Here is a 26,676-nt window from a genome sequence, read left to right on the forward strand (position 1 = left end):
CTTTCAAAAAGACAGTGAGTATTGGAAAATACAAATTATCCCCAAACGCAAACCATGACTTTGTTGACTTGACCTTGTGGTTTGCTTTTTCTTGAGGTTTTACAAGAGTGAATCAGATGTGTCCATAATCCAGTTTAATCAACCTGTGTGTCATGTCACTGCTCAGAAAGTGAGTCCTCAGGTTAATAATACTGAAGCAGCAGCTCTAGCATTTGTGTCTTGATGGCATCATCACAATGTCTCAAATCCAGACTTGGAACTGTCCAAGATCACAGTTTTCTATTTCTGACTTCTGTATCAGGGTGGATATTTCCCTCAAGTACACAGCATAATGGCTGGCACAGCAGCATGGCATCTGAATCCATGTGACATAATCTGTTATGACTTTAAGGTTTTCCGGCATGGCGATCGATCACCTATTGAGTCGTATCCCAGGGATCCTCACGGGGAGGAGGTGTGGGCTCAGGGCTTCGGACAGCTGACTGAGGTACTGTGTGTTACTGTGGAGTATGGGCTGGTGTATGGCAGCCCTGAGGTGCAAAAAACAACATTACAGACAACACAACAACAAAACTGAAAATACTACAACAAATTATTTCTGAAAACCCATTCGCAAATTAGAAAACACAAGTAATAAACAGAAAACACAACAGAATTTATAAAACCGTTTTGTGAAATGCTGTTGAGTTTTCTATTTTGTTATGGTGTTGTTGAGTTTTGCAGCTCAGGGCCACCATACTGGAGCCTATCCCAGTGTGAACTTGGGTGACAAAAATGTAGGATAAAAACTAATGTCAAAATATTTGACAAGGTATGCATTTACAGAAGAGGATTTACAGAATGAGTACAATGAAGGCATAAGTATAAGCTCCTTTTGTATCTCCATAGGTCTGGGGGCAGTAGCTTGGTGTAAAAAATTACAGTACATTTCTCTTGACATGTACAACACACAGGATGATATGTTTCAGTCTTGAGATGGAAGAAAAGCTCGTTGCACACTTTTAATTAAAGTCCTTTCTACTGTGACGCTGTTCTGCTTTCAGGCAATTAGCTTGTTTACAGTGAATACACTGAAATATTTCTGACTATGAGGCCCTGCAGAAATTTCATATTTTATGTAAATAAGTTGAATTTGACCTTAAATCTGCCAAATCTTCAGCAAAAGGTCAGAATTGACAAAAATGAATAGTGCTGCAATTTTCCTTTCAGCTGGGCATGAAACAACAGTTTGAGCTGGGCAGATTTCTGAGGAGGCGTTACGGAAACTTTCTCAGTGAAGATTACAACAACAAAGAGGTAAGCGTATTTATGTATGCATAAATGTGTGTGTGAACTTCTGTTTTTTTCCCCCCTGCCCTTAGTTAGCTAGCATCCCCTGTGAGCCAGTGTGCTCCAGTGTCACCTAATGCTGTTGCCTCCCTCCAACATGTCAAAAGCCGGGTTCATGTGTGGCCAGCCAGTTAATGGCTATAACAACATACACACACACACACACATACACGTTAATGAGCATGACTCATATTGGTGATATCACTGCCATGGCCTTGTAATGCTGTTACATGTGGGGTAATCTTGCCCCTGGGCTCCATGCACATAGCTGGCAGCATGCATGTTGGCTCAATGTGCCGCCGGGTTGCATGCTCAGCATACTGTCATTATAAAGATATAATTTTGTATTCCTTCCTCTGTTTCCTTAGCACTCACTGTCTTCCTTTTTTTCTTCCGCTCTCTCTCAACCCCTCTCTCTCCATCCTTGTGTTCAGTCCTCTCTTCCCTCTCTCAGATAACATGCAATTACCACAAAAATAACAACTCTTCTTAGTACCTGTCATTGGCGATTTGTTGCGCAAGTCTCAGTCAACTTGTACTGTACCTTTCCCTGCGCTGCCATGTCTGTTTTAATTTGACAAAGGGGGGGGACATTCTCGGCATCACAGGAACATCCAACCTTATCAGCGTGATTTACTGTGCGCAAAAACCTGACACTGGGTGACAGAGAGATATAGATGAGCGAAGGCTGATGTCAGAAGAGATCATTGTAAAAGGGATCTTTTTCCCCCTCCCTCTCGCATCCATTTGGATCTCTTCTGACTCCCCTCCTAGTCATTTTAAGGGAATACCTCAGTTGACTTGGGATAAATACAGCTCACTCATGATACACTACTGTTTTGCTGGGTGCATTTATTGTGCATTTTTTTTGCAATGCAATCCCTTTGAGTTTCCCAGTGCATCTCCACTTTCTATAAAAAGCAAACTGAGCCTGAGTGGAAGGACACAGTAGACAGTGGTATGGATGCATTTTAATACAACATTCCCTCCATGTTTCCAACAGATATATGTCCGGAGCACTGACTATGACCGCACTCTGATGAGTGCCCAGGCCTGCCTTGCTGGGATGTTCACCCCAACCAGGCGCCCGCCTCCCATCATGCCCCAGTTACTGTGGCGGCCTATTCCAGTGCACACCATCCCCAGGGCCCATGACAAGGTGGGCTGGTGAGCCACATAAATATTTCCTTTCACACAGCAGCCATACACAACTAAATAGAGACCTGTACTCGTTTATGTGTGTTTTTCTCTGCAGCTCCGTGTTGTTGTCTTGTTCACCTCAGCTGTGAACCTGGTGTGCTGAAATTCCCCACTGTTTTAAAGTGTGAAATGAACATATAATTGTGCCCAGAAGACTTACAGTACCTGCAGTAAATGTGAATTATTTCCACTGATGTGCTGTTGTTTTCGATTTCTCAAGCTGTTGAAGTCTCCAGGCAAAGACTGTCCAAGGTTCAGAGCGCTGATGACGGAGACCTTTGAGAGTGCGCCCTACCAGAGGTTCCTCAGGGCTCACCAGGTGAGACAAACCACAGAAGAAGACAGTACTCAAAATACAGTGTACTGTAACTCATCCTCAGCATCTGTTCAATGACGTGAACATTCTGCTCACAGCTTAGTTTGTGTTAAACATCACTTTTCCGTGAGTCATGTGCCTGTCAAGCACAAAAACTTGTTTGTAACTCTGTTGTTTTCATCATCACATTGTTATATAATCAAATTAGCTGTGAATAATAGCCCACCTTTACTTGCCTCAGCTGCTTCTATTCTGCTGTTCCATGCCTTGATTTGTAAATGAACAAACACTGTGAAATGCACATTTTTTGTTAAAACAGTGAAAAATATATACTTCACAGTTGCTGGTGCCAACGTTATCAGCACCTCCAGTGGACGTGTTAGTTATGCTGTAGACATCATGTCCTCTCAGTGATTTTCTCAGGCACAGTGACTCCAGTGCCTAGAAAAAACTGTGCAGTGCAATTTCTCTCACATTCTCAGAGAAGCTAATTAACGGTTGGATTGAATTAGATTAAGAATTACAATGAAAATGTTTTAATTAAACGGAGTCCCATGTGCGGCCTATTAAGGTGGTGTTTGAGGTTCTGCATTGAATTTGAACACCCTCTGCTGGAGGCACAGTACCTGTAAGTTGGATACAAGAACCAAAATGGTATAATTTTTCACTGTGTGCTCTGACCAAAGGTTGAACTTACAAACAATCACAAAACAATACTAACGCATAAAATTAACCAACTAATGTCTGTGATTTTAAAGACTTAAATAAATGTGGAGGAATGTTACTGGTGCATCTATTACAACAACCAAAAAGGTTTACTGGTAAAAATGGCTAATTTAGGTCTTATTTTTCTTTGAACATTATCACCTCACCTCATTTAAATGACTTGTAAGTAATGAAAGTAAAAAAGGCAAAAACTAAAGTCCAAAATATGAATAAAAATCTTGGTCGCAGAACTTGTTCATCTTCAGTACCTTGCTAATCATCTCACGAACCTCCAGATTTATTTGCAACACTTTAAAGGGGCCCAACCCCTAGGCTGAGAACCACTGGAATAACCTACCTAAACTGTGTAAAATGTAGTTAAAACTAGCGCCACCTTGGACCATCTTCAACAGTAACATTCAATTACAGTGGCAGCTCCTGCCAAATCTCTCAGGGGGGGCAATTAATAATAACTATCAATATTTTTTTACAGTCACAGTTATTAGCTTAGCCTCTCGCATTTTACGGAGCATAAATTAGCCTAGAGGCTAGCGGACTTTTCCTCTCCTCAAAGCTTAACAAATTACATGTATTATTTATACTGTGTCTTACTCACCGCCGCATCTCCCGACACAACAACACATTTCAGCCTGAACGTACATTTTCTACAGCTGCTGGTCATAGTGAGAGCAACAAGTTGGAGGACTGTTGAGTTGTTTTCAGGTGGCAGAAGCGTAGCTCATAGAGATTGCATTGCAGCGATCGCAGCTCGAAAAAACCGCCTTTACATGAAAGTCTATGAGAGAGATCTGGGTGATTTACAACCATACTGAATTCGCCCCAAAAGAGGTGGGACTCCACGGAACACGACTTGACGCTGATTGGACAGCGATATTCAGAGACAAACTGTCAAAAACAGTCACTGCTCACTAACAGTGTGGTAGAAAGTGTGATAAAAATATCCCATGCCTTTCCCAGCTTGGCGGTGCGTCACCCAGTCGCCCTAATGAACAAGCCGCCCCTGTTCAATTATATCAGTCACTGGGGACATTTTCCTGAAGTTTTACTCTGAAGTATTTTCCTTCTAATAGGTCTGTACTTCAACTTAAGATGGATTTTGAATGCAGAACCTTTACTTGTAATGTATCTGATATATATATATATATATATATTGTATTGCTTTTCTTTGCAGTACTTTGTGGAGGGACTTTCCAACCACACTGGATATCCCATCTCCAAACTGGTTGGCAAAAAAATATGGCGAGTCTACGACACTCTTACATGTCAGGTATACTTGATACTACACAGCAAGCGTATAGACACACACAAATACACAATGAAGCTTGTATACTATCTGTATTCTGCGGTTTACAAATGCTTCAATTACTGATACAAACACCAGCTGTAGAGCAGTGAGTGTTAAACAGGAAGAAGGAATAGAGAAGGGATCTGTTTTCTTCAGTGCGTCTGCAGAGAGATGGGGAGGGAGCTGGAGCGTGGGGAAATCATTTTATACATACAGTACGACATGAATAGAACAACATATTGAAATGATAATTAAAGCATTATGAGATGGGTGGATTCTAGGCCAGGTTGAATACACTCATTCACACTTGCAAAATGAGCATCTGTTATCTTCAGACTGGCGCTAAAAATAGCCGGGATAATAGAAACGATGAAATACAGCCATTTAAAGCCCTTTTGTTACGGTTCATGTGCTGTGTAATGTGATTATTAGCCTGATGCAGGGTAATAAATGTTATTTGCTTGTGCAGAGGATCCATAACTTGACTCTACCACGCTGGGCCACCCAAGATGTTCTGGACACCCTGAAGAGAGTGGCATCATTTGAGGTCATGTACAGCATCCTCAGTCACAAACGAAAAGAGAAGGCCAGGCTTTCGGGAGGTGAGGATTCACATTATAGGCAATTAATTTATAGCACTGTTCTGGGAAAAAAAATGTTATTAGAGTTAAAAGGCTCAGTGTATCTAATATCGTGACTGCTGGCAGAGGCTTTGTTTACGCCTCAGACAGTGTAAAGTGCTGGGTTGGTTTTCCCACAAGCATATTAGCACATATGAGCTAATGGGACAAAGATGATTATGGCGCTAAGACAAGATACTCAATAAGGTCAAAAGGATTGTGTTGGTGCCTGGGATTATTTCATTTGCACTGTTGATGTGTTAATTTACCAGGGGTCTTACTGAATGCCATCCTGAGGAATTTCTCCAGGGCCGTAGAGCAAGGGAGCACTCTCAAATTCATTATGTACTCTGCTGTGAGTTCAACATTTGGGCATATACACACATTTATAATCTGTTATGCAAACTGCTGTTTCCCATGCTGTATTTCCTCACCTCCGTGTGTATTACTGCTGTGATGTTTTCTCATTTCAGCACGACTCTACACTCATCACCCTCCAGGCGGCTCTGGACGTGTACAACGGCCTTCTTCCCCCTTATGCTGCCTGTCAACTCTTTGAGTTCTACCAGGAGAATGATGGGTAATGACGTCCCGCCAACGTTACTTTTGCATATTTAATTTTCTAGGTCAGATTGACAAAATACACCATATTTTGAGTAATTGCAGCCCACTGTTTAGCTGCACCAAACCAAGTACATTTCTGTTTTCCTTTTCAATTCGATGACAACCTGGCAGCCATCCGCGACTGCAGTGGCCAAATTAGCACATGACGAAAACATTTACATAACATTTACCACAACTGTGTGCCATCTCATTGTGTTAATCCTAATAAATTCCCAGTTCCTATTCTCTGGAGCTGTATTACCGCAATGAGTCCTGGCGCGACCCCTACCCCAACCCTGTGCCAGGATGCAATGGGTTGAACCCGTGCCCTTTGCCAATGTTTACCGAGCTAGTGCGGGACGTAGCAGCAGAAGACTGGGAGGTTGAGTGCGGGTTTAGGACACGATGGTCAAGCACAGGTGAAGAAGTAGATGTTTTCTTTTCCCAGTGCACTGACTTCTATTTGCTTCAAGACATATTTTGGCATTACTAAGGTTTCACTGCAATATGTTTATTCCTGTATTCACTAAAGGGACTGGTGTGGGGATTTTCATGTACTATATTCAAATGTACCTAAACAGGTTTGTTGTCTCCCACAGGTGTCATAACAGCTCTTGCAGTGGCTGTGGGTCTCCTTGCAGTGGCGCTATTGTTCAGCATAGTAGTGGCAATCCGCAGGAGGAGAGCGCACTACTCCAGGGAGGTGTAGTACAGACGGCTGTCACACATGTGCCAAAATACAGAAAGGTGCCTCTCAGCTGTGGAAACAGCCATGTGCCATGTATTTTAATATTTCTGATCATGTGTGGGTTCGCAAGCTCTGCTTCTATGAATTATGTTTGTGTGACTAAAATAATAAATATGATGTGCATGAAAAGTAATGAAAAGTATTTTATAACAGAAAAAAAACATATTCAAAGCACACAATTATTTGTAGCAGGCATGACTAAATTTTATTTGATTCACTCTTGACAGTGTGTAGGCTACATACTGACAGTCACTGTTCATTCACTGTTTGGTTCATATCATTTCACATTCGTTGCTGTTGAGTTTCTCACTTCTTGTCCGGGTCTGTGACAACTGTGGGAAAAAAGGACAAATGATGAGGGTTGATGATGAGTTTTGTTGAAATGAGCCAAAATGTAATGGCATGTACCGTGTTGTAATGTATTTTGGTAATAATCAATGAACCCTTTTCATAACCATATTCAAACAATTTTGTGCCGTTGATTGTGTATCACATAGTCAGAACTAACCACCTAATAATTGTCTGCACTGAGACATGAGACTTATCTTGCACTCAGATAAATAAGGCTCCTTCCCCCCCATCAGCCCTCCCCTCCCACCTTGCAGCCCTCTGCTCCAATTTGTTCGTACCATGTACATCCAGCTTGCACTCCACTTCATCCTTGCCCAGTTCATTGACAGCCATGCAGGAGTATTTGCCTCCGTCAAAGGTGCTTGGCTTGCGAATGTTGAGGGTCAGCACTCCCTGGTTGTTCTGCATCAAGTACTTGGGATCCTCACCGATGATCATCTTGTTCTTCATCCAGATAATTTTAGGCTATGATGTGGCAAGATAAATAATAATAAATAATCAGGTGCAATAAATCTAATTCTTAGATTAGATAAAGTCGATTTATTTTTATAAAATGTTTTGTCCTGATCAGATTGTTGCTAAACATGATAAGAAAGGCTACTGCTGTAAATCTGCATATACTCTGACTTTCATTTGCTTATGACAACTGACACTGTCAGCCTCGTCCAGTAAATCACGCTCCACAGGCTTCTTTAACATGCATGTTTACCCTGGGGAAACCTTTGACGGCGCAGCTGATGGCAGTGCTGTAACCGGCCACTACAGATCTGTCAACCAGAGGCTGAGTAAACTTGGGCACACAGGACAGGTCCTTCTCCTTGTAGGGGGTTTCTTTGCACACCAGGCCTATGGAAAAGAGTGGAAGGGCAGGCAAACCTAGTCAACCCCCATAAATCAGAGCAGTGGCACATCGTGTTTGACATCTCCGATGCTCAAGTAAAACACAATTCACACTACAAGCACATACATGGATACTGTACTGTACATACACACGTGCATGCACAGTCACACCTGTCTTGGCAATGACAGCCGTGTTCTTGCTTTGGCGCGGCTCCTCACTCAGGCCACAGAGGTTTTCACTGTAGACGCGGAACATGTATTCGTTGCCCATGATCAGATCTGAAGCCGTGCAGTTTGTCCGTCTGTTGTGCTCATAAACGGTGAACCATTCCTGATCAGAGATTGAGCATAAGGAACAAGCAACGTTTCCACATCAAACACTGGCTTGACTTGCTTATTATTGGCCCTAACCAGACATTTTGTGGGGATGATGTGGATTTGAAACGCTGCCCCTTCTCCCTCTCTCACCTTAGTCTTCATGTCTGCCTTCTGGATGGTGTATCCAGTAATCTCACAGTTGCCATTGTCCTTGGGGGGCTCCCACTCCAGCGCTGCATTGAAGCCCCAGACGTCTGTCACTCTGACGTTCACAGGAGGTCCAGGCTTATCTGAATAGGTTAAACTTCAGCGTCAGATGTTCAGTACACTTCATTTGTTTAACTGTGATACAGACAAAGTAGTAGACCACCACAAGAAGAAATGGATTTTTGGATGTTTCCAATCGCAGAGACCTTACCAACAATTCTGATGTCAACGGTGGCCCTGTCCTCCATGTTCTCGATCTGTAGCACCAGCTCATATTTTCCAGAGTGCTCTCTCTCTGCTGAGCGGATGAAGAGGATGGAGTCCACAAAAGAGTTACGAACGTTGACCATCTTGGGGTCAAGGGCTTGACCATCCTTGTACCAGGTTGCGACAGGGCGTGGTTTGCCCTGTAAGACCCAACAATGATCCATTATCCAAGATAGAAGGGATTTTTGGAAAGATGTAACATTTACACTTCCAAAATGATTCATGGCAAAATGAAAAAATCTAGTCTTTTGTTGTCAATGATAATGTCTAATGTGTTAGCTGACAAAATATAGTATTTGAAAGTAAAGATCTTTAACAGAAACATAATCACTGTGCGTGAAGTGATTATGAACAGGAACGGGAGAATCATGCCTAAAGATTCTCCCGGTTTCTGGCTTTTCCCATTAAAGAGTACGTGACTGATTTAACATAACACACACTTTAACATTGTCAATGGACAGCAAAAAAAGTAAAATCGATGCAGTACAAACAGATATATTGTCTTTTTTATTCAATGCAGCTCCCTATGGAGCCACAAAAGGCTTTATGCAACTTTTTCACATATGCAGTAGTACCCCCAACACCTGTAAACAAAGTTAGATGTGTACAATTGGTTGAGATATAATGCCTATATTTGTTACTCTGACTCACAGCAACAACAAATTCCCAAATGTTCTTACAGCTCAACGATTAGAAACTTAAGGCAATTCACTGCACAATTATAAAACTGATCTGCATTTTAATGCATCCTGACCGTATTTTCCCCACTGGAAATTATTATTATATCATATATTTTAGCACTTAGCACAGCTGTTAATGGAGACTTTCATCCCAAAATATTAAACAAGTTTGTTTGACGCTTTACTCACAACGCGCTGATACATGGATGTCACTTCACTGTAATTGATTTGTACATGACGATAAAAGAACCTGAACATGTTTCTAACCTGGAAGGGGACAGTCAGGTTGATCTTTTCTCCTACTTTCCTGATGTACTTGGTTCTCAGATCACGAGGGAGGCGGATCTTAGGGTGTTCTAAAGCATAAAAGGGCAATTAAAAAACACTGTATGATACTCTGAAAGAAAGCATCTGTATTTATAAACCATAAAATTCAATCCTTCATGCTATGACTGAATATGATATACAGTATAAATCATAAAATATGATAACAAGTACTCTGACTGGTCTTTTCACAACTAAAGCTGACTGGCTCACCCATGATCTCACGGATGGTGACAGGCTGCGACAGTATAGCAGGTGGACTGCGTCCAGCGATATTTACTGCCACCACCCTAAAGTTGATCTTCTCTCCCACAGGGAGGCCACGCACCACAAATCCCTGTCTCTCACAAAGTTCCTGGTTGGCCACCACCCACTCAGTGGCTGAAATAAAATAGAATTACATGCAGTAAATCACAGTGATATTTGAATCTTGGGACTTATTATGTTGTTGTCCTCTAATTACATATATTCATTGTGATAGTATTATATCTGTTTTAGACATAAATTACCATTATTAATTATGAGCTGTAGCATTTTAAAAACTGAGTCACTTCAGCTATTTGATAAATGTCCTCAAGTTAAAATTTGTTTTGAAAGTGTCAATGAATGTAAATGTCACAAATTATAATGTTAACAGAATGTTAGGTTTTATCACCTCCTTCCTTGCAGTATTCAATAACATAGCCATCCAAGCCCCCAGCTCCAATCTTCTCTGGGGTGAGCCACTTGAGGCTGCATGTGCTGTCTGTCACGTCATGCACTGACAGGCGCATTGGCTCACTAGTTGGGGCTGAGGGTGACAGAAAAAGAGACACAGGAGATCGCTGGTCTGACTGAAGAAACATGATGCACAAAGGGAGGAAAGATGGTTCAAAGATGGCTGTGATACGTACCGATAGGCATGAAGGGTTTGGAGTTGAGACTTGGTTGAGACAAGCCAATGCTGTTGACAGCAAAAACCCTCATCTCATACAGAACACCTTCAATCATCCTCTTAGCCTCATATGTGGTCGAATCATATACGTCAAAGTTGAGCTTTGTCCATCTGGAAGAGCCCTTCTTCTTCCTCTCCATGAGATAACCTGATGGAGGATAAACAGAGAAAGAATCAACATGGGCAGAATAATAATTTAAGACACAATACACATAGAAATTAAATTAATATTCCATGTGCCCAGCCAATTAAATATGAAAAGGCTAAGACAAAATCCGTCCTTTACCTTTGACTGGAGCACCTCCATCAAATTTAGGAGGCTCCCAAGTGATGGTGGCGCAGTCCTCTCCCACTGACATGCATTTGACATGCTCAGGGGGGTCAGGTACATCTAAAATAAGAATACAGTTTGTTTTAAAATATACCAGAGAAGTTTACACTATAGTAGTTTTATGACATATTTGAAAACTGGTGAATGGTTAAAAACATTACAGCACAGCTGTGTTAACATTAACACCTGCTGACATTATCACAAAATCTTCACTAACCCACAATCTTCACAAACAGCACAGCCTTGTCTTCTCCGGCAGGGTTGGTCACACAGATGGTGTAGTTGCCCTCATCGTCCCTCTCTGCCCCCTCTATGACGAAGCAGCTCAGGTCTTTCCTGGCCTCCACCCTAACACGCCCTTCATTCTCTGTAATTGGCTACCAAACAGGAAATTGTAGCGTCTAAGCACCATGAAGGGTAATTTTGAAGCAACCAACAATTTTATCTTAAGGAAAAAACATCTGGGTCCAGCGGAAACTAAATGGGTCAGTATGTATTTTCACAAAGTGTGGATGTTCACACCTAACGATCCTGTTCCTGAATCAAACCACCGTGAGGATGATAAATTGCACAAATAAATTTTCCAGCTGGTCCGGTTTGCGTTGCATTGCGTGGTGGAAATGGCGTTTGATTATTGGTCACACAGTCGGCGGGTAAAAAAACCAACCCCTCCAAATACTTACATACTAGTACTTTGATGTACTGATGACGCAGTTCATTTAACTTCCACACAACACTACTCAATACATTGCTGGAATCCATTCTCTTTCATTTCATCGCTCAATATTATGAATACCTGAGTGTTTTTATGCACCTTCTCTAGTAATTGAGAAATGATCTCTTCAGCACAAATATGCAGGAGGCATTTCACTTCGTCGTGAGCCTAGGGCTATCCCCTGTTAGTCGACATCTTGGTATTAAACACGCTACTAGTTTACCAGTCACCAAATCAGGATGAGAAAATGTTTTTTTTAACCAATGAAATGAGAAATAGAATAGTACTCTTCCCGTTATTGGCTCGAATGGTGTTCACACCAGAAACGAACCGCTCCAGAGTTCACTTGACAGCAGTCCAAGACCACCTCTTAGAGGCGACCTGAGAATGGTTGTTCGGTCTGCACCACGTTCACAACAGCCCAAACAAAGCGCACCAAGGGGGTAAATGCTCCAGGGTTCGTGTTCAACCAGACTAATTAATAATAATATAATAATAATAATAATCCTTATTTGTAGAGCACTTTTCAAAAACAAGTTACAAAGTGCTTTAACAAGTGTAAAGAATAATACAAAACCCGCCCTAACATATTACAGTTGTACATTTTCTTTAGCCAAGGCTGTGAAATACTTAAGCAGAGCACAAGTATCTCAGAACTGTAACTAAGTACAGTACTTGAGTAAATCTACTTATTTACATTCCTTAACTGGCAGATAGACCTCGAGCAAATCACAGGGGCATTTGGGTCAATCATAGGGGCATTAATGGGCAGCTTGAGTTGACCTGAGGGAGACTATGGCAACACTTGGGCTTACCAGTGGTCACTTAGGCCGCTAAAGTGCCATATATTGTGGCTTCAAAAGGAAGCAAAGGACATATCCTGTTTACAAAAAGAGGGCCCTCTTTCTTTGCACTGTGCCACTATGCCATTAGCTGCCTGTGGGGACAAAATATTTCCCCCTTTCTAGATTATGGTTTCTGGATGACTTATCTCTGATAAATGTTTGTATCTGCTATGTGCACACTCATGACAAGATATGCAATTCAAAATTAACATACTGTATGTATTTAGTGAGCACCGTGTGATATATTCTGTGACCCTTCACTTGTCACATGCTTACTTTATCTCCCTTTGACCAAACAACGGTGGGTGCTGGCTCTCCTGTGATCTCCACATCCAGACGGAGCTTGTTGCCTGCCACCACAATGATGGTGTTTTGGGACACCATGTTTCCAGTGGTGTCCAGGTGGATCTTTGGAGGATCTAGTTATTGTACAAAGAGAAAGAGAGAGAGAGAGACAGACAGTGTGTGTATGGTGGGTTTGAGATGTTAACTATACAAGACTAAAAATAGTTTTTATTTCATTAAAATTTAATTTAATTTATGAACAGGGGTAATTTAAAGGCTACCTACCTTGTCTAGGCACATAGTCAATCTTAATTTCTGTATTGAGAGAAAAAAAAGAGTTTACAATATCACGCAAGCTGCTCGTGATTAATGCATCTATGATAGCACCTTTGAAATCATTCTGTCTTTCTCACCCAAGAAGTTGAGCTTGGCAGAAAGTGACAGAGCGTATCCATCAGGAACAAATGTGTAGTCTCCAGCATCCTCTGGCTTCACGTCATCAATAAACAGCCGATGAAACCTGAAACAAGCAAGAGAAGACATCATGTAGGGTAAAACATCTGCCTCATGAAATAAGCATTTAGATAAACACAGAACGTGCTTGATGCTCAGTTATGAGAAATGACCTTCAGATGTTTTTGAATCAACTCATATGTCCTTGTACCTTCCAACGTGAGTCATTCTGATACGATCGCTTGGCAGGACCTCCACTCCATCTTTGTACCACTTTCCTGTGACCTTGTCATCAGACACCTCACATTTGAACAACGCCTGTTCTGCTGCCCTGACTGTCAGATCAGCAATGTCCTGCAACACCTCCAGTTGTTTTTCTGAATAAGACATCGGAAACCACAAGAGCACCGTTCAGGCAGGGGAGAGAGTGTGTGTGAAGGTAGGGGGAGAGGGAGGTTCATGATGGCAACATCTTGACACCCACTGCCATGAGCTGTTAGCTTGTTTGAAAAGAGAGGTGTTAAGCCCTTAGGCCAGCAGTTAAATTCAGCTGCACCCTCAGCACTGAACAGCATGCATTTAAATGACAGACAACCCAGACTAAATATAAATAAAGTCTATACATTAATGTAACATCTTTGATTTTCTTCATGACAAACTAAATTAAAATAAATAATTATTATTAGCTTTTATTTTTATTTTAGTCCACAATAAGAATATAATATTTTTAAGTGGTACCTTCCACCTCCAGCTCTCCTTTGGTGTGCCCCCCATTTGTCCAAGCGTGGTACATTCCAATGTCATCCAGCGTAGCCTCATGGATAATCATCGTGTGCTTCCTTCCATCCTTTTTGAAGCGATACTTGGAATCTTTATCTTTGTGAAGCTCTACGTCCTCAAAAAACCTAAGAAGGAATATACAATGAGCACATCTATTTGAAACACATCACTGCTAAATGTTTGATACAAAATAGTAATAGTAAGTGAGCCCGAGACTGGTGTAAATTTACACTACACTATATTTCCACCATTCAGTGACTGCTAAAAAACTGCTTTGAAAAATATGAATGGGCTTTGCATTCATCAATGGGAAAGTGCAAAAATAAAGCATGTACTTGTTTGTGCTTGTTTGTATACATACACCTTGAAATCTTCCATCGCCTTTGTGCATTTTCATCTCTCATATATCTCTCTCAATATAGAACACTGCTAACACATGCTACTTAATATGTATTTATTTGTCCTTTCGAGCTTTATTTACACGTAAAAGGGATAGTGAAGAAAAAGAAAATACAGAAATCCCATTAAAACACAGGCAAAGAAATCAAGAAATCTAGCTCGAGCAGCTTGAACAAAGCCGACTTTTTATTCACTGTAGAAGCAGAATAAGTTCCAGACCACCCTGTGAGAAGTGAAGATACATAGATGTCTATCTAGAAGAACTTGATTAATAGACCGCATGCAGTGATGCTTCTTGTACATAGAGAGGCCAGCCTGCACTTTGACAAAGAATGCAGTGATGTGTACTAGTGTGTTTTAGGGTGGGGGTAGATGCATGCAAATAGTGTGGATGATACCATCATAATCTCGGACAATGTGAGAGACAGACAGCTGTGCTTCCACAACAGCATGACAACAGAAACTGTAAAAACAGTTCTTATTTCTGAGTTTCTTATTTCTATAAGCAAAGGATCAAAATTTACCAAGGTGATGCTGCTATGTGTAAGTAGGTTGTTGGAAAAAGCCGACATCTCCAAGCTTGTCATCGAACTGTGATTTCCCCAAATGAAAACCAATAATTTTATGAAAAAACAGGACAACAGACTTTCTTTGTTTCTGCACAAGTAATAGTTGAATGTATGATATACTGACCACATGACGTGGGCGCCCTCCTCCGACACCTCAATCTCAAACTCCACTCTCTCTCCAACAACCACATGATAGTCATCCATCAGCTTGGTGATGGTCACAGGGGGCTCTGGGCAGAGCAGAGAGGGATGTTGTGTGATGTCATAAGGTTTACAAATTCACATCAATTACATCCATATTTTTACTGCTGATGAAATGTCAAAAAAAGGGGGGGGGGGGGGGGGGATGCTGCACCTTTGACAAACACCTCTGTGAAACACTTGTCCTCGCCCACCACACACTCATATGCAGCGTCATCAGACAGGGTCGCTCTATTGATGGTAAGTGTTCTGACATTCCCATTCGCCTCCATCACATACCTTGAAAAGTGAGTAAGGGTTAAACAGAGTGCTGAATCAGCTCATCAAGCCATTTATGAGCCATGTTTTAGTACAAATGTCTTAAAATAAGCTTAACGAAAACAACTCTTAGCAACTCTAACTCTTAAATTAGATTTAAAAAATTTTATTTTAGTTGATGTTACCAAGTTTAAGAAAGACTGTATTTTTACAGATCCAGCTTGTGCATTTCAGTTTTCACCTAAGCCATAGAACCTAGGAATGAGGGGTGTTTGTCCTGGGAGTGTATCTGCATTGGTTTAAATGAGGTAAATATGCTTTGGCAGTGTGACATGCTTAAACCTCTGGGAGGTTCCTTATGACTGCCTAAAAATAAAACATGTTGATGGCAGCATCGTCTCAGCGTAACTTTGTAGTATGGATAATTTTAGCTTGATATATTCAACACTGTCCATCAAGTCCATCGGAGCTTGATTGATATGATAGATCCTAACACTACTGTCTAATTAAGCAAAAGTCTTGCATGGAGCTTGTGAAAAAGGTCTATGTGAACTAATGATAGGTGTGTGTGTGTGTGTGTGTGTGTGTATGTGCTCTTAAGCATGTACTTGGCTGAGGGTTTGATCTCCTGGCCATTCTTCAACCATTTGACCTGGATGTCGGGATCGACCACCTCACACCTCAGGACGATTTTCTTGCCCTTTTCCACTGAGTAGCAAGATTCAAGCTTCTTCAGGAAAGCTAGAAAATGAAGAATTAACAACTCATCAGCTCACAAAACCCCCCTTCTCTTATTTTCTGTGTCCAGTTTCCTTTTGTCTACTTGTCTCCCCTGCTCTCACCACCTAATCCTAATTCCCTGCTTGACCTGACTTACCCTCGCTATGCTTGGGTTCGACCTTCATCTTTTTCAGACGTTTCAGCATGCCCCTCAGGTCAGTGATGCCATACTCAAAGGCGATTTTCTCATACTCGCTCGGATGGGCATTCTTGAGCAATTCCCACACATCTATCTCTGGTTCCTCTTTCTGAGGTTTCTTCTTTCTGTCAGTCAAGGAAAAGGGCATATGTATGTAATTGGGACTGGAAAAGCAAAAAACGATAACAATCCCACTGTGCGTCTGATTTAACAAAACAAATAACACTCAGCTTCTCACTTCTTAGTGGCTTTCAGCAGAGCACTGAAATCCAGTTCTCCCTCGTCCTCTCCAGCATCCCTATGTGTATGGAAACATACAAAGCATACAGTGCAACAAGAGCAGAAATATCTTCTGGAATAACATTAAATGTACTATATGGTCATATACCATCTGTGCTGAAAGACATTCTCTCACACACACACACACTGGAAAATTTTATAAATAATCTATGCGTGCATTTTCCCTCTGGTGTATTCTCAGAAGTGCACATACTAGATTACCGAGACCAGCTGAAATGCAAACCCCAGTGCACTTACGCTCTCTTGAAGGCAGACAAAATATCTGTCTGCTCCTCCTGCTGTGCAGCTGTCACAAGAGAAGTTGCAGAGAACGCACATTAGGGCCGGATCAGATCAAAACATCAGCACGTATGGAATCTGTGGCAGTCTCAGCAGGCCAGGGTCAGTTTTTACTCACACTCAACAGAGATCTCAAAAGTAGAGCTGTCACACTTGTCCTTTGCCGTTACCTCACACCTGTAGCCCCCAGCATCTCCAGGGACCACTTTGATAATCTTCATTTCGTAAGTATAGATCTGGAGGGTGGTATAACATAATTACTTCTTAGTTATTTCTGAAGGAAGAGGATCAGGTGGCACAGTACATAAACCGTTTCTGTCTAACACACGAACCTTGGTATTTCTGTCATAAGTTTCTTTGAACTGCATATGTTTCCCAGCTTTGCTGCCAAGATCCATCCACTTGCCTTTCAGCCATTTCATGGTGGGTTTTCTTGTCAGGGTGCTTGAGTCAACCCTGGCTATTAAAGTGACATCCATTCCTGCGATTCACAAACAACAATTAACTCAAACAACATTATGTGGTCAGGTTACACATGATGGATTGTTAATGTTTCCATCATCCATCCTGTTACGTTTCTAACCTGTAACAGCGATGACATTTTCTGGGGGCTTTTCAACGAAGAGCCCAGTGAGCTCAGTTGACCCTTGCTCTGAAAAGGAGGAGGAAAAACAAAAATCAATTTTGAAATCAATTTTGATGGATTCAGCTAAGACAAGCACTGAAAACAAACATACATGAGCTCTTAAATGGCACTGGCAACATCTACAGTATAAAACAAATGGAAGTGCAGAGGACAAGGTGAAATGAACCATAATTTTCTGAATCACACCTGCACACAGACTGTACAGTATCCAGTATATGAAACATAACAAACACCAAATGATACACCGACAGTATTTTGTTTAAAAGGACAGTTAACTGTTTCTGCTAACATGTACAACATACTGACATAAAAAAAACAATGTTGCATTTACTTGCTTAGCTCTAGCTGTACATTATCATTTACAAATGCTAAATCAAATCACAAAAAATGCATTTTTAAAAGCTATAATACTATACTATACACCAAAACCAATTGTATCATTGCAGTGTGTGCTTCTCTTCCTAATGTAATGTAATTACTTCCTGCAGTTTTACACCTGTTCTGGCATTCTTGACTAATAAGATCAACCATACGTATGTCTAAAACTTCCTCTTACATCATTGTAATATATTAATATACGGAAGTCATTATTGACAGGTACTACTTATGTGCTGTTCTTTTGTGGTTTGTGTTTTTCTCAATGTGATCCTGTATGTACAGTAGCAAGAAGTTAAAGCTAATGAGACCATTGCATTGAACATCTTCTAACACAACAGAACACAAAGTCACCTGACCAGTACAACACTCTACACACATTTCCTCGGCTCAAAACACATACAAGAAGGACAAGAAGCCAATGTGGATATTTCATGTATTCAGGCAAGCAAACGCTCTAGTGATACGTGATCTCTACAGCAAAGTATCATTACCAATTACAAGGTCCAGAATGTGTTAATGAACTCTGACTGTGCTAAGTATAAAACTTCTTGCAAGCGCACCCGTTGACCCCCATGCATCAGCACTTTCTACCCATATCAAAGATTTAGCATTCAAGGTGCATTAACATTAGCATCTAAATAAAGTCATACTACATCATCCTCATCATACTAGTCATCCTCAGTTTATACCTTGCCTTAATAAATCTAATTAAAGAATTAATTAACCATATACAGCCAAACGCTCAGAAATATGACATTGTCTTCGGGCATGATGTTTGACTACCACATAACAACACAATGAATGTTTACATGTGCACTTCATTACATCACATTTGCATGCAGTATATAGTAACAGTCCTGCACTGTGCCTTCATATCACCCTATCTTTCCTCTGCAGGGTTTGCATCAGATGGGAAAAACAAATATCCAATTTAACATATGGAAGTATAACAACTGAATGTCATACTGTACCATAAGTCAGGTAAAACAAGGCAAGTGAGCAGCAATTACAGAATGATTATTCTGTAGAATTATTACATTAACACACCACACAGTGAAATGCAATCAACACAGAATTTTACACGTGGAGATAAGATCATGGCTGTTATCAATCAAAACAGAAAGTAATCAGATGGGCTGATTACTGATTTAATCACTGAACTTGGGATAAATTGAAATTACTTTGATTACCTATTTGGACTGATCTTACAAGGCCGCGTGTGACAATTACTTTACTCTATACAGAGCATGTGCACGCCATGCCACCTAATTAAACTAAATTAAATTAAAAGTGTGACTTAAAAAGACATTGTTGATAATAACGATTTTGTTTAGAGTAGGGCTGCAACTAACAATTATTATAATAATAATTGTAAGTAATAATAATAATAATATAATCATTATCGCTTAATCTGTCTATCATTTTCTCGATTAATCCATTAGTTGTTTAGTCCAGAAAATGGTGAAGAATGTTGATAAGTGTTTCCCAGAGCCCCAGATAACGTCCTCAGATGTCCAGTTTTGTCCCAAACCCAAAGATATTCAGTTCAGAATCAGAAAAATATTCACATTTAAGAAGCTGGAATCAGAAAATTATGTACTAAATACCTTTTTTCCTTAAAAAAAAAAAAAATACTCTAAGCGATTAAACGATTATCAAATAGTTGGTGATTTATTTAATTGTTGACAACTAATGGGATAACTGACTAATTGTTGCATCTCTAGTTTAGAGTATTGATGTGTTATGAATATAATAATTTGAGTTTGTTGCATTTCCTTCTCAAGATACCCTTTAACTAATGCAACTCTGGACAAACTGTACACTTATGCTCTTATCACATTCAAAATGTTTCCATGGCAGGAATTTCTCTCTCTCTTTTTTTGTTAAGAAATTGGATGCAACTTCCTTAGCAATACTATTGCAAGTCCCCAAAACCATCTGTAGTTGGCCAAGTGATGATAATCCTCCACACACATTATACCCCCATGGGTATGGCTTTAAACAGCATTGGCATGATAAGCACTTCCCACACAGAAAATCCACTCTAATAGACCCAGTGACGGCAAACTCAGTGTGGTGCAATTCCCACTCTGCAGTCAGGACTGGAGATCAAACAAATGGTAGACACGAAAAATCTAACCAAAATCAATGGCAAGTACATAAAGTAAAAATGTCCTCCTACACAGTGTGCATTGAGTATGCTTCTTTGTAATTAAAATAATTAACCAAGAGTATCTCCAACGCAAGGACTTAATATCACAAACTCTGTGTAGCCACCAGGAGACAATTTAAGGATCCTTATCAGGTCAAAAGTGTGTTTTTCATTTTGTGCATTTGCAGGTGTCACATTTACACTACACTGATATAGCCATTAAGTTTCAAACACGTTGTATCTCTTTTACTCATTTTCTTCTACTGCCTCAAACATCTCTCCTTTCCAGTAGTGTAAATGGCAAAAACACAATTTCAACTAAAGTAAATGGCAGATTAATTTGTATAAGACTGTTCCCAAGGCCTGGCATCTAAGCTAATTCTGACCAAAGAAAAGCACATCTCAGTTTTCCGTCTGCAGCGGTTCTCTTTGGATTAAGCTATCTTTCTAGCCATCCTTCCAACAAGCTAAAATGTTGTGTTAAATCGAATCACCATGCACACACAAACAACGCCTGTCTGTGGACACAACAAGGTGGAAGCTCAAGAGAAATAGCGCTCCCACTAGGTGAGGTCACATGGCTGATATAAGAACAATCCATTGTGTTCTTATTGTGCCGAATTTGTATTTGCTGAGCCCTCTTCCCTCTTTGTTTCATTCTCCACTTTTCCCCTAGTCATGTCTGCCGCTGCGCGCTTCTTTTCTTTCCACAATAATTGTCACAGCTCTCCCAGAGCTCCGCCTGGATCGTCTGCCCCACATTCAGTGACAGGCTTTAATGACAGACAAGAAAGATGATGAAATGTGCACTTAACTCTTAACTGCTAAGGAGAGATAAATAGATAGGAAGAAGCTGTGGCAGGACTAGCATCACAGGACCCATTTCCCAAGAAATTTTTGGAAATGACATACAGGACAGTAACCAAACTTAATATTTAATGACCTCACCTTGGCTGCTTGACCGCTCTCTCTGCTCAGCAGGCCATATTTCAGGGCAAGTTCCAGCTCTGCAGCCAACCTCCCCAAGATAGCAACCTCGTTGTGAGGACATAAAGCAGCCATGCACCCTTTGGAAGGATTTGTTGCTACCCACCTGTCCTCTGCATGCACCAAAGCCCATGATCCAAGTATTTCCACACTGGCCAAATAGCCTAAAAAGGAAGCAGCCATGATGGACAATTTGGCCATCCTTTTGGCCTTCCAGGCTATCTGGGTAAAGCTACAGACCTTTCCTCAACAGGTGATAATATGTACTGCATAGAAGATTAAGGGATTCTCACTTGCCACTATTGCCACTGGTTAAGTCTAACCCAGGTGTCCAAGTGGGAAAACGCAAAGCTTGCTAATGTTTGTGTCACCCCTTAGGCACAGCAGGTACAGGACATTTCACATACATTTGGAGGGCACTGCACTGGATGAGCAGCCATCATCTCTGAAGTCTTGGCACTTCACAGTCCTTCTCTATCCAATTTACTCCTCATCAGTCCAGACAGAGCAAAAGTCAAACACATTGCTCTGGGAGCTGTGCCCTAGAAAGATCATGGCAGTCAGGGATAGCTTTGTGATGCGCTTAACAGTTCCTGAATTTCACTTGTAAAACCTGAGTTGTGGTGCAACACTAAAAATTTTTAGACAGGTGGTTTATGAGTCACATGGCATGGTTGTAATGTACAACCATGGTTTAGTTAGTAGACAATCTACAGGACTTTGGGCTTCAGATAAAGCATGAGACATGACCCAGTATACAGAACTTGCCAAACTGGTTTGGAGTTTGATGTGCTGACTATGATATCTTTGAATTTAGCTTTCCTTGTCCTCACTGCATAATGTTAAATTGAGGACAACTATAAAAGTGTCATCACATCTGATGACACTTGGTATGTTAGAAGCAGCAGCTGCCATTGTTCTGCAATGACTGTCAGACACGAACCACAGATGTGTTTCCACTCTCATCGTTTACATTGCCAGAGGGACAGAGGCAAAAGAGAGCTGGTATCAAAGGTCACAGATAGGGTGAGCAGCACTCTTCATATGGAGAAACAAATTCTGAAAGTTCTTATAGAACATAATTTCAGTGCAATGTCTGGCAGTATCAATGGATACCAGCGGTAGAGGACACAACAGGTAAATGAGAAGGATTGCATCACTGATTAAACTGCAAAGGAGACCACTCAGCTTTTTGTTTTCTGAGGATCTGGTGAGTTGTAGGCCCGAGGTGTGGCGAGTTGCAAGAAGCTGCAAGCTCTGAGGGGGATTTTCAGCAGGGATTTTCATGGGATCTGTAAGATATGAGCATCGAGGCAAGCAGAGCTACTCTGCATACTTGTTACATTTTACATTTTGAATCTCGCTAGCAGCTCTGTGGCATACCACAGCAGAGTTTTCATTTTAAAAGGTGGGGTATGCGATTCTGGAGAAATAACACCATGACAAATTCCATTATATAGAGTGAACAACAACACAACGAGTATTGTAATCAACGTTAGCTAGGTTGTGGGTTAGCGAACTGTCACTACAGTTGCTACTGCAAATGTAACATGCAGAGATGACAAGATGAATTCCGAGAGCCAGCTCACCAGCTCACCAGCTCCAGACAGTGATGCTAACAACTCTCCTGCTACTATAGCTAACATAACAACAACAACATACGTTGGCGCCTTTAGCTGAATGTCTGTGGGCAAGTCATTTAATGTTAGCTGACACACAAATCATGGCTGGAATAGTGTTGTGTGGCTTTGTCCGAGCCACTTCATTTCATTGTTAAAAGCCATTTGAACAGGAACTATTTTTCATGCTGTAATTTCAGTCCAAATTGAAGTAGTCAAAAGGATTTCAAATAATAAAATAGACCCAGGTTCACTTAACACTTTATATATTATGTGACATCTTGACTAGCACATAATACCACTCAAACCAAACTTAAAGAGGGTCAAAACTAAATTATCATCAGACAAGTCAATATGAACGTTGCTCTTTTCTTACCATCCCACTCAGCTTCTGAATCTGCTGCAGACAATGAAGCAAACATACATGAAAAAAGCAACTAGGAAGCAAATGCATGTTTTTGCACAAGAGATGACGCATAGTTGCAACAGAGACCAATAAACAAATATAAAACAGAAGCAACATGCACCAGATAAATTTATTAAAAAATCCACCAAGTACAAATGTTTTCCTTTGATATGTTTACTGTTACTTCATTCAGAAATACACACATGGATGAATAGAACACATGAACTTAAAATACAGATCGTAACAGTATATTAGAAAACTACAACAGAAAACCAAGGCTAAGTTCACACGTACCATATACTACACAGTATATGTATTTATCAGTCCAACGATGAAAAACAACATAAGGCATTCAACATGAAGTGTATCTTGTTATCCATGTCATAACAACATGAGCAGTCACTTACTTAACCACAAGCATATTTATTATATCTTCATTTGCATACTTATTATTGTATTTTTAGGGTGTACAAAAATAGATAATGAAATTATATGCAGGTCACCTGAGACCAACCGGAAAGATCTTTGAATTTAGTCATGCAGATACTATCATTTTAACACAGTGTGGCAAATGTATGCACTCGTATGTGAATACATTCGACGGATTACATAGACGGACATATTAAAACAGAACATTCAAAGTACAGGATTCTGCCTTACCTCCATCTGCTGGGAATGCATCTAAGGAAAATGAATGAAAATGAGCTTGAGTCCCAATATTTACTATAATTATTCACTAGATGTAGTCATAATCTAAGAAGTTGAGGAGAAAGTTAATAGAAAGTGTTTATTATATTTCTGGCTGCAGTATAGCGGGGCAAATAAAAATCATGGATGAGTGGTTGAAAAACAGGAGACAAAACTCAACCAAAACACTTAAACAAAGAACACTTGCAGATACTTGCTCACATGTCACACATCTGCAGTGAAATGTAACCCAAAGGTCACTGTGAGAAAAAGAGTTCACAGAAGTGGAAAATGCACCCAGTTGCAGTCAGTCAGTAAAATCCACACAGATGGCTTGTCTTGTCTGCTCTATAAATATTTTCTCTACAATCCATAAGTAACACGTCCAGCATGCCATACACCTCCAAATCAACAAAAGGTGACATGAATATTAATTTCCGTTAGACAGGCCACATGACAGCAAAACAGAAAGAAAAACTGATTCACATGATGCTGATACACAGTACATACTCATTTCACTGATTTTACATACAATACATTGAGGAAATAAAAACTGTTACCACACACTTGTGCCAGATGTAATTTCACATGTGACACATGTTGTAGGCTAGCTGATAGGGCTGTCGCGATAACCGCAATATTGAAATACTGCACTAATGATAAGCAAACCACAGGAGATGTTCATACATTCTTGTTTTACACTTCAGTGCGTGTTAAATTAATAAATCAATGCTTCAAAGATTCAACAAGCAATGGGCTGTCCGAGACCTGACTTCAAACTTGGAAGCTTTAAATTTTGCCATGTTTTAAGTTGTTTTACTGTTTATTTTGAAGGTTAGCTAACTTTTCATTAACAAATTGCATGACTAATTTGGCTAGCAGGATAGGCGATGTTGGACTAATACTGAGGGATAGTCAATAGAAACTGTGCAAACATTAATCTTCATTTGAAGCCAACTAAAAAACAAGTAGCAGGTTGCATGCCTGTTCTGTCATTTTGCTTTTTGAGGAACTTTAGCTATACTAATTTAGCACAGTTGTTAGTTGTTAACATTATAGCCCATTCTGCTCCTCACTGGGATGAGTATGTGTGTTGCTGCTGTATGTAAATTTACTTGATAGACATTTACACTACGCTACATTTTTAAAAAAAGACAGAAAAAAGACACGGTTAAACTGCAGAAATTCATTTGCTTGGCAATGTTGTATAACTTTGACTAGCACTCGGCAGCTAGCTTGCTCAGACCACACTACTATTAGTTAGTGACTCGCTGGGCAGTGAGGTGAGATCCACAGATACACTTGCTATGCAGTATTGCGCCAAATTACTTAATTTATCACAAATTGATTAATTAGCAAAAACAAAACAAAAATGCTGCTGATGGCGCTAATGGCGTAAATACCGCACTGCTGAGCAACAATAAATCACTGCAGGGAAATTACTTCACCGCGACAGCCCTACTAGCTGAGAAAAGCAAACATGTTGAATCAAAGTGAATAAAAATTGCATTAGCCCCCTTCAGCAGCGTCATGTTGTTATAGACCTACTGTATCGTCTTGACTCAGTAACTGCTCAACTTATTATCTATCTCAAAACCATTTGTTACGTATTATTCAGATAATTACCCTGACTGATTAGTTCAAATGTATTTTTCAACACTCAGTACAACTCAAACCCACTCCATGTCACATACTAACATTGTGTGAATGCACTCAATTTCTCAGTCACAAAAAAAGGGACAGAAAAGAAAAAAAAAAATCATTGTCCCTCACCCTCTTCAGCTGGCTCCTCTCGGGCTAAAATTAGTGGATTTTTGTTAGACATAGCAAATGAAAAGTAATACCATGGTAGACCCTTTGTAAAATATATATTTCACACACTTAAACAGCTGAGCTAATAGATTTTATTAGTGTGTAGCATGTAAAATCCAGGCCGGTGTCACATGGCCACGCTCAAATACGGCTTGTGAAAACCAAAGCATTGATCTCATTCTGTCATCTGTGTTGTTTCGTAATTTGATAACAGTTTAGTTAACAGCTTCAGTAATCTGATAATGTAAAAACAACTAAAAATGCCTGAAGGTAAAAATATAGAACATATACATAAAACAAAAATAGCCATCCTGACAAAAAACAGGTGCATAATGTTTACAAATGAAGACTTGGTACAGACTCGTTACACACGTTCAGAAGTCAGAGCCTGCTTTTGCTTGACACAGGCATTTGACATGATGGCAAAAGTGAAAATGTGAGAGCTATAATCAAGTCACTGGCACTCAAAAGGTCAGTAGGCAAAAGTAGCTGACTTACCCTCCGGTTTAGCTGAGAAATAGAAAGAGAACAAGATGACGATTAGAAACATGCATCACATAGTGTATTTGTACAGAATTATATATGTTAACAACACATTGTTTCTGACAATACTGTTCATTTAACATAATTTGGTGTGTCCCTTATATTTTAAATTACTTTGAGTGATGAAAAATGTGAACCATATTTTCTCTTTTAATCACACCTAGTTTATGATGTTTAACTGGATGTTTGTCTGAAACTGATGGGTTTATATGAAATGGTTATTTCAGGAATGTTTAGATTATATTGGATTTCACTGTGAAGCTAGTAATCTTGGACTATAACTCTAAAATACTACCTGCCAGATAAAAGGATAAATTCTGTGAAATGGCTGCCTATGAAATTTCTACTAAGCTGCATGACCTCT

The 26,676-nt window shown here is 40.2% G+C and overlaps 2 protein-coding genes across 2 annotated transcripts; one reads left to right on the forward strand and one right to left on the reverse strand.

The window, feature by feature from the left end:
• Positions 1-331: 331 nt before the first annotated feature.
• LOC123983473 (testicular acid phosphatase homolog) lies at positions 332-6,788 on the forward strand. The gene is made up of 10 exons (XM_046069731.1): positions 332-487; positions 1,210-1,296; positions 2,333-2,488; positions 2,585-2,623; positions 2,750-2,848; positions 5,326-5,458; positions 5,749-5,831; positions 5,950-6,056; positions 6,317-6,498; positions 6,679-6,788. The coding sequence occupies exons 1-10, from the start codon at positions 332-334 to the stop codon at positions 6,786-6,788; spliced, it is 1,152 nt and encodes a 383-aa protein (XP_045925687.1).
• Positions 6,789-7,030: 242 nt separating this feature from the next.
• mybpc2b (myosin binding protein Cb) lies at positions 7,031-25,538 on the reverse strand. Its single transcript, XM_046068717.1, has 27 exons — positions 25,506-25,538; positions 17,666-17,734; positions 17,415-17,563; positions 17,201-17,318; positions 17,041-17,089; positions 16,742-16,801; positions 16,462-16,628; positions 16,193-16,325; positions 15,481-15,605; positions 15,250-15,355; positions 14,116-14,282; positions 13,589-13,754; positions 13,338-13,444; positions 13,210-13,239; positions 12,916-13,058; positions 11,297-11,456; positions 11,035-11,139; positions 10,708-10,896; positions 10,470-10,604; positions 10,028-10,195; positions 9,758-9,846; positions 8,755-8,950; positions 8,487-8,626; positions 8,190-8,349; positions 7,888-8,024; positions 7,457-7,643; positions 7,031-7,159 (listed from the first exon to the last, which is right to left on the reverse strand). Exons 3-27 carry the CDS (start codon positions 17,559-17,561, stop codon positions 7,134-7,136), a joined length of 3,210 nt encoding a protein of 1,069 aa, XP_045924673.1. The 5' UTR covers positions 17,562-17,563; positions 17,666-17,734; positions 25,506-25,538; the 3' UTR covers positions 7,031-7,133.
• Positions 25,539-26,676: the final 1,138 nt, after the last annotated feature.

This window comes from Micropterus dolomieu, linkage group LG14 (genome assembly GCF_021292245.1).
Source record: "Micropterus dolomieu isolate WLL.071019.BEF.003 ecotype Adirondacks linkage group LG14, ASM2129224v1, whole genome shotgun sequence".
NCBI classification, from domain to species: domain Eukaryota; kingdom Metazoa; phylum Chordata; class Actinopteri; order Centrarchiformes; family Centrarchidae; genus Micropterus; species Micropterus dolomieu.

What these genes read in the sequence shown, in the direction of transcription:
- mybpc2b (XM_046068717.1), bottom strand. Translation starts at nt 17,561, where the DNA reads ATGGATGTCACTTTAATAGCCAGGGTTGACTCAAGCACCCTGACAAGA. An exon ending in TGACTATGTGCCTAGACAAG is followed by an intron (nt 13,059 to 13,209) that starts GTAGGTAGCCTT and finishes TACAATAACTAG; the next exon opens with ATCCTCCAAAGATCCACCTG. An exon ending in GTGCAAGCTGGATGTACATG is followed by an intron (nt 7,160 to 7,456) that starts GTACGAACAAAT and finishes TTTTTCCCACAG; the next exon opens with TTGTCACAGACCCGGACAAG.
- LOC123983473 (XM_046069731.1), top strand. Translation starts at nt 332, where the DNA reads ATGGCTGGCACAGCAGCATGGCATCTGAATCCATGTGACATAATCTGT. An exon ending in AATTCATTATGTACTCTGCT is followed by an intron (nt 5,832 to 5,949) that starts GTGAGTTCAACA and finishes TTCTCATTTCAG; the next exon opens with CACGACTCTACACTCATCAC. An exon ending in GACACGATGGTCAAGCACAG is followed by an intron (nt 6,499 to 6,678) that starts GTGAAGAAGTAG and finishes TGTCTCCCACAG; the next exon opens with GTGTCATAACAGCTCTTGCA.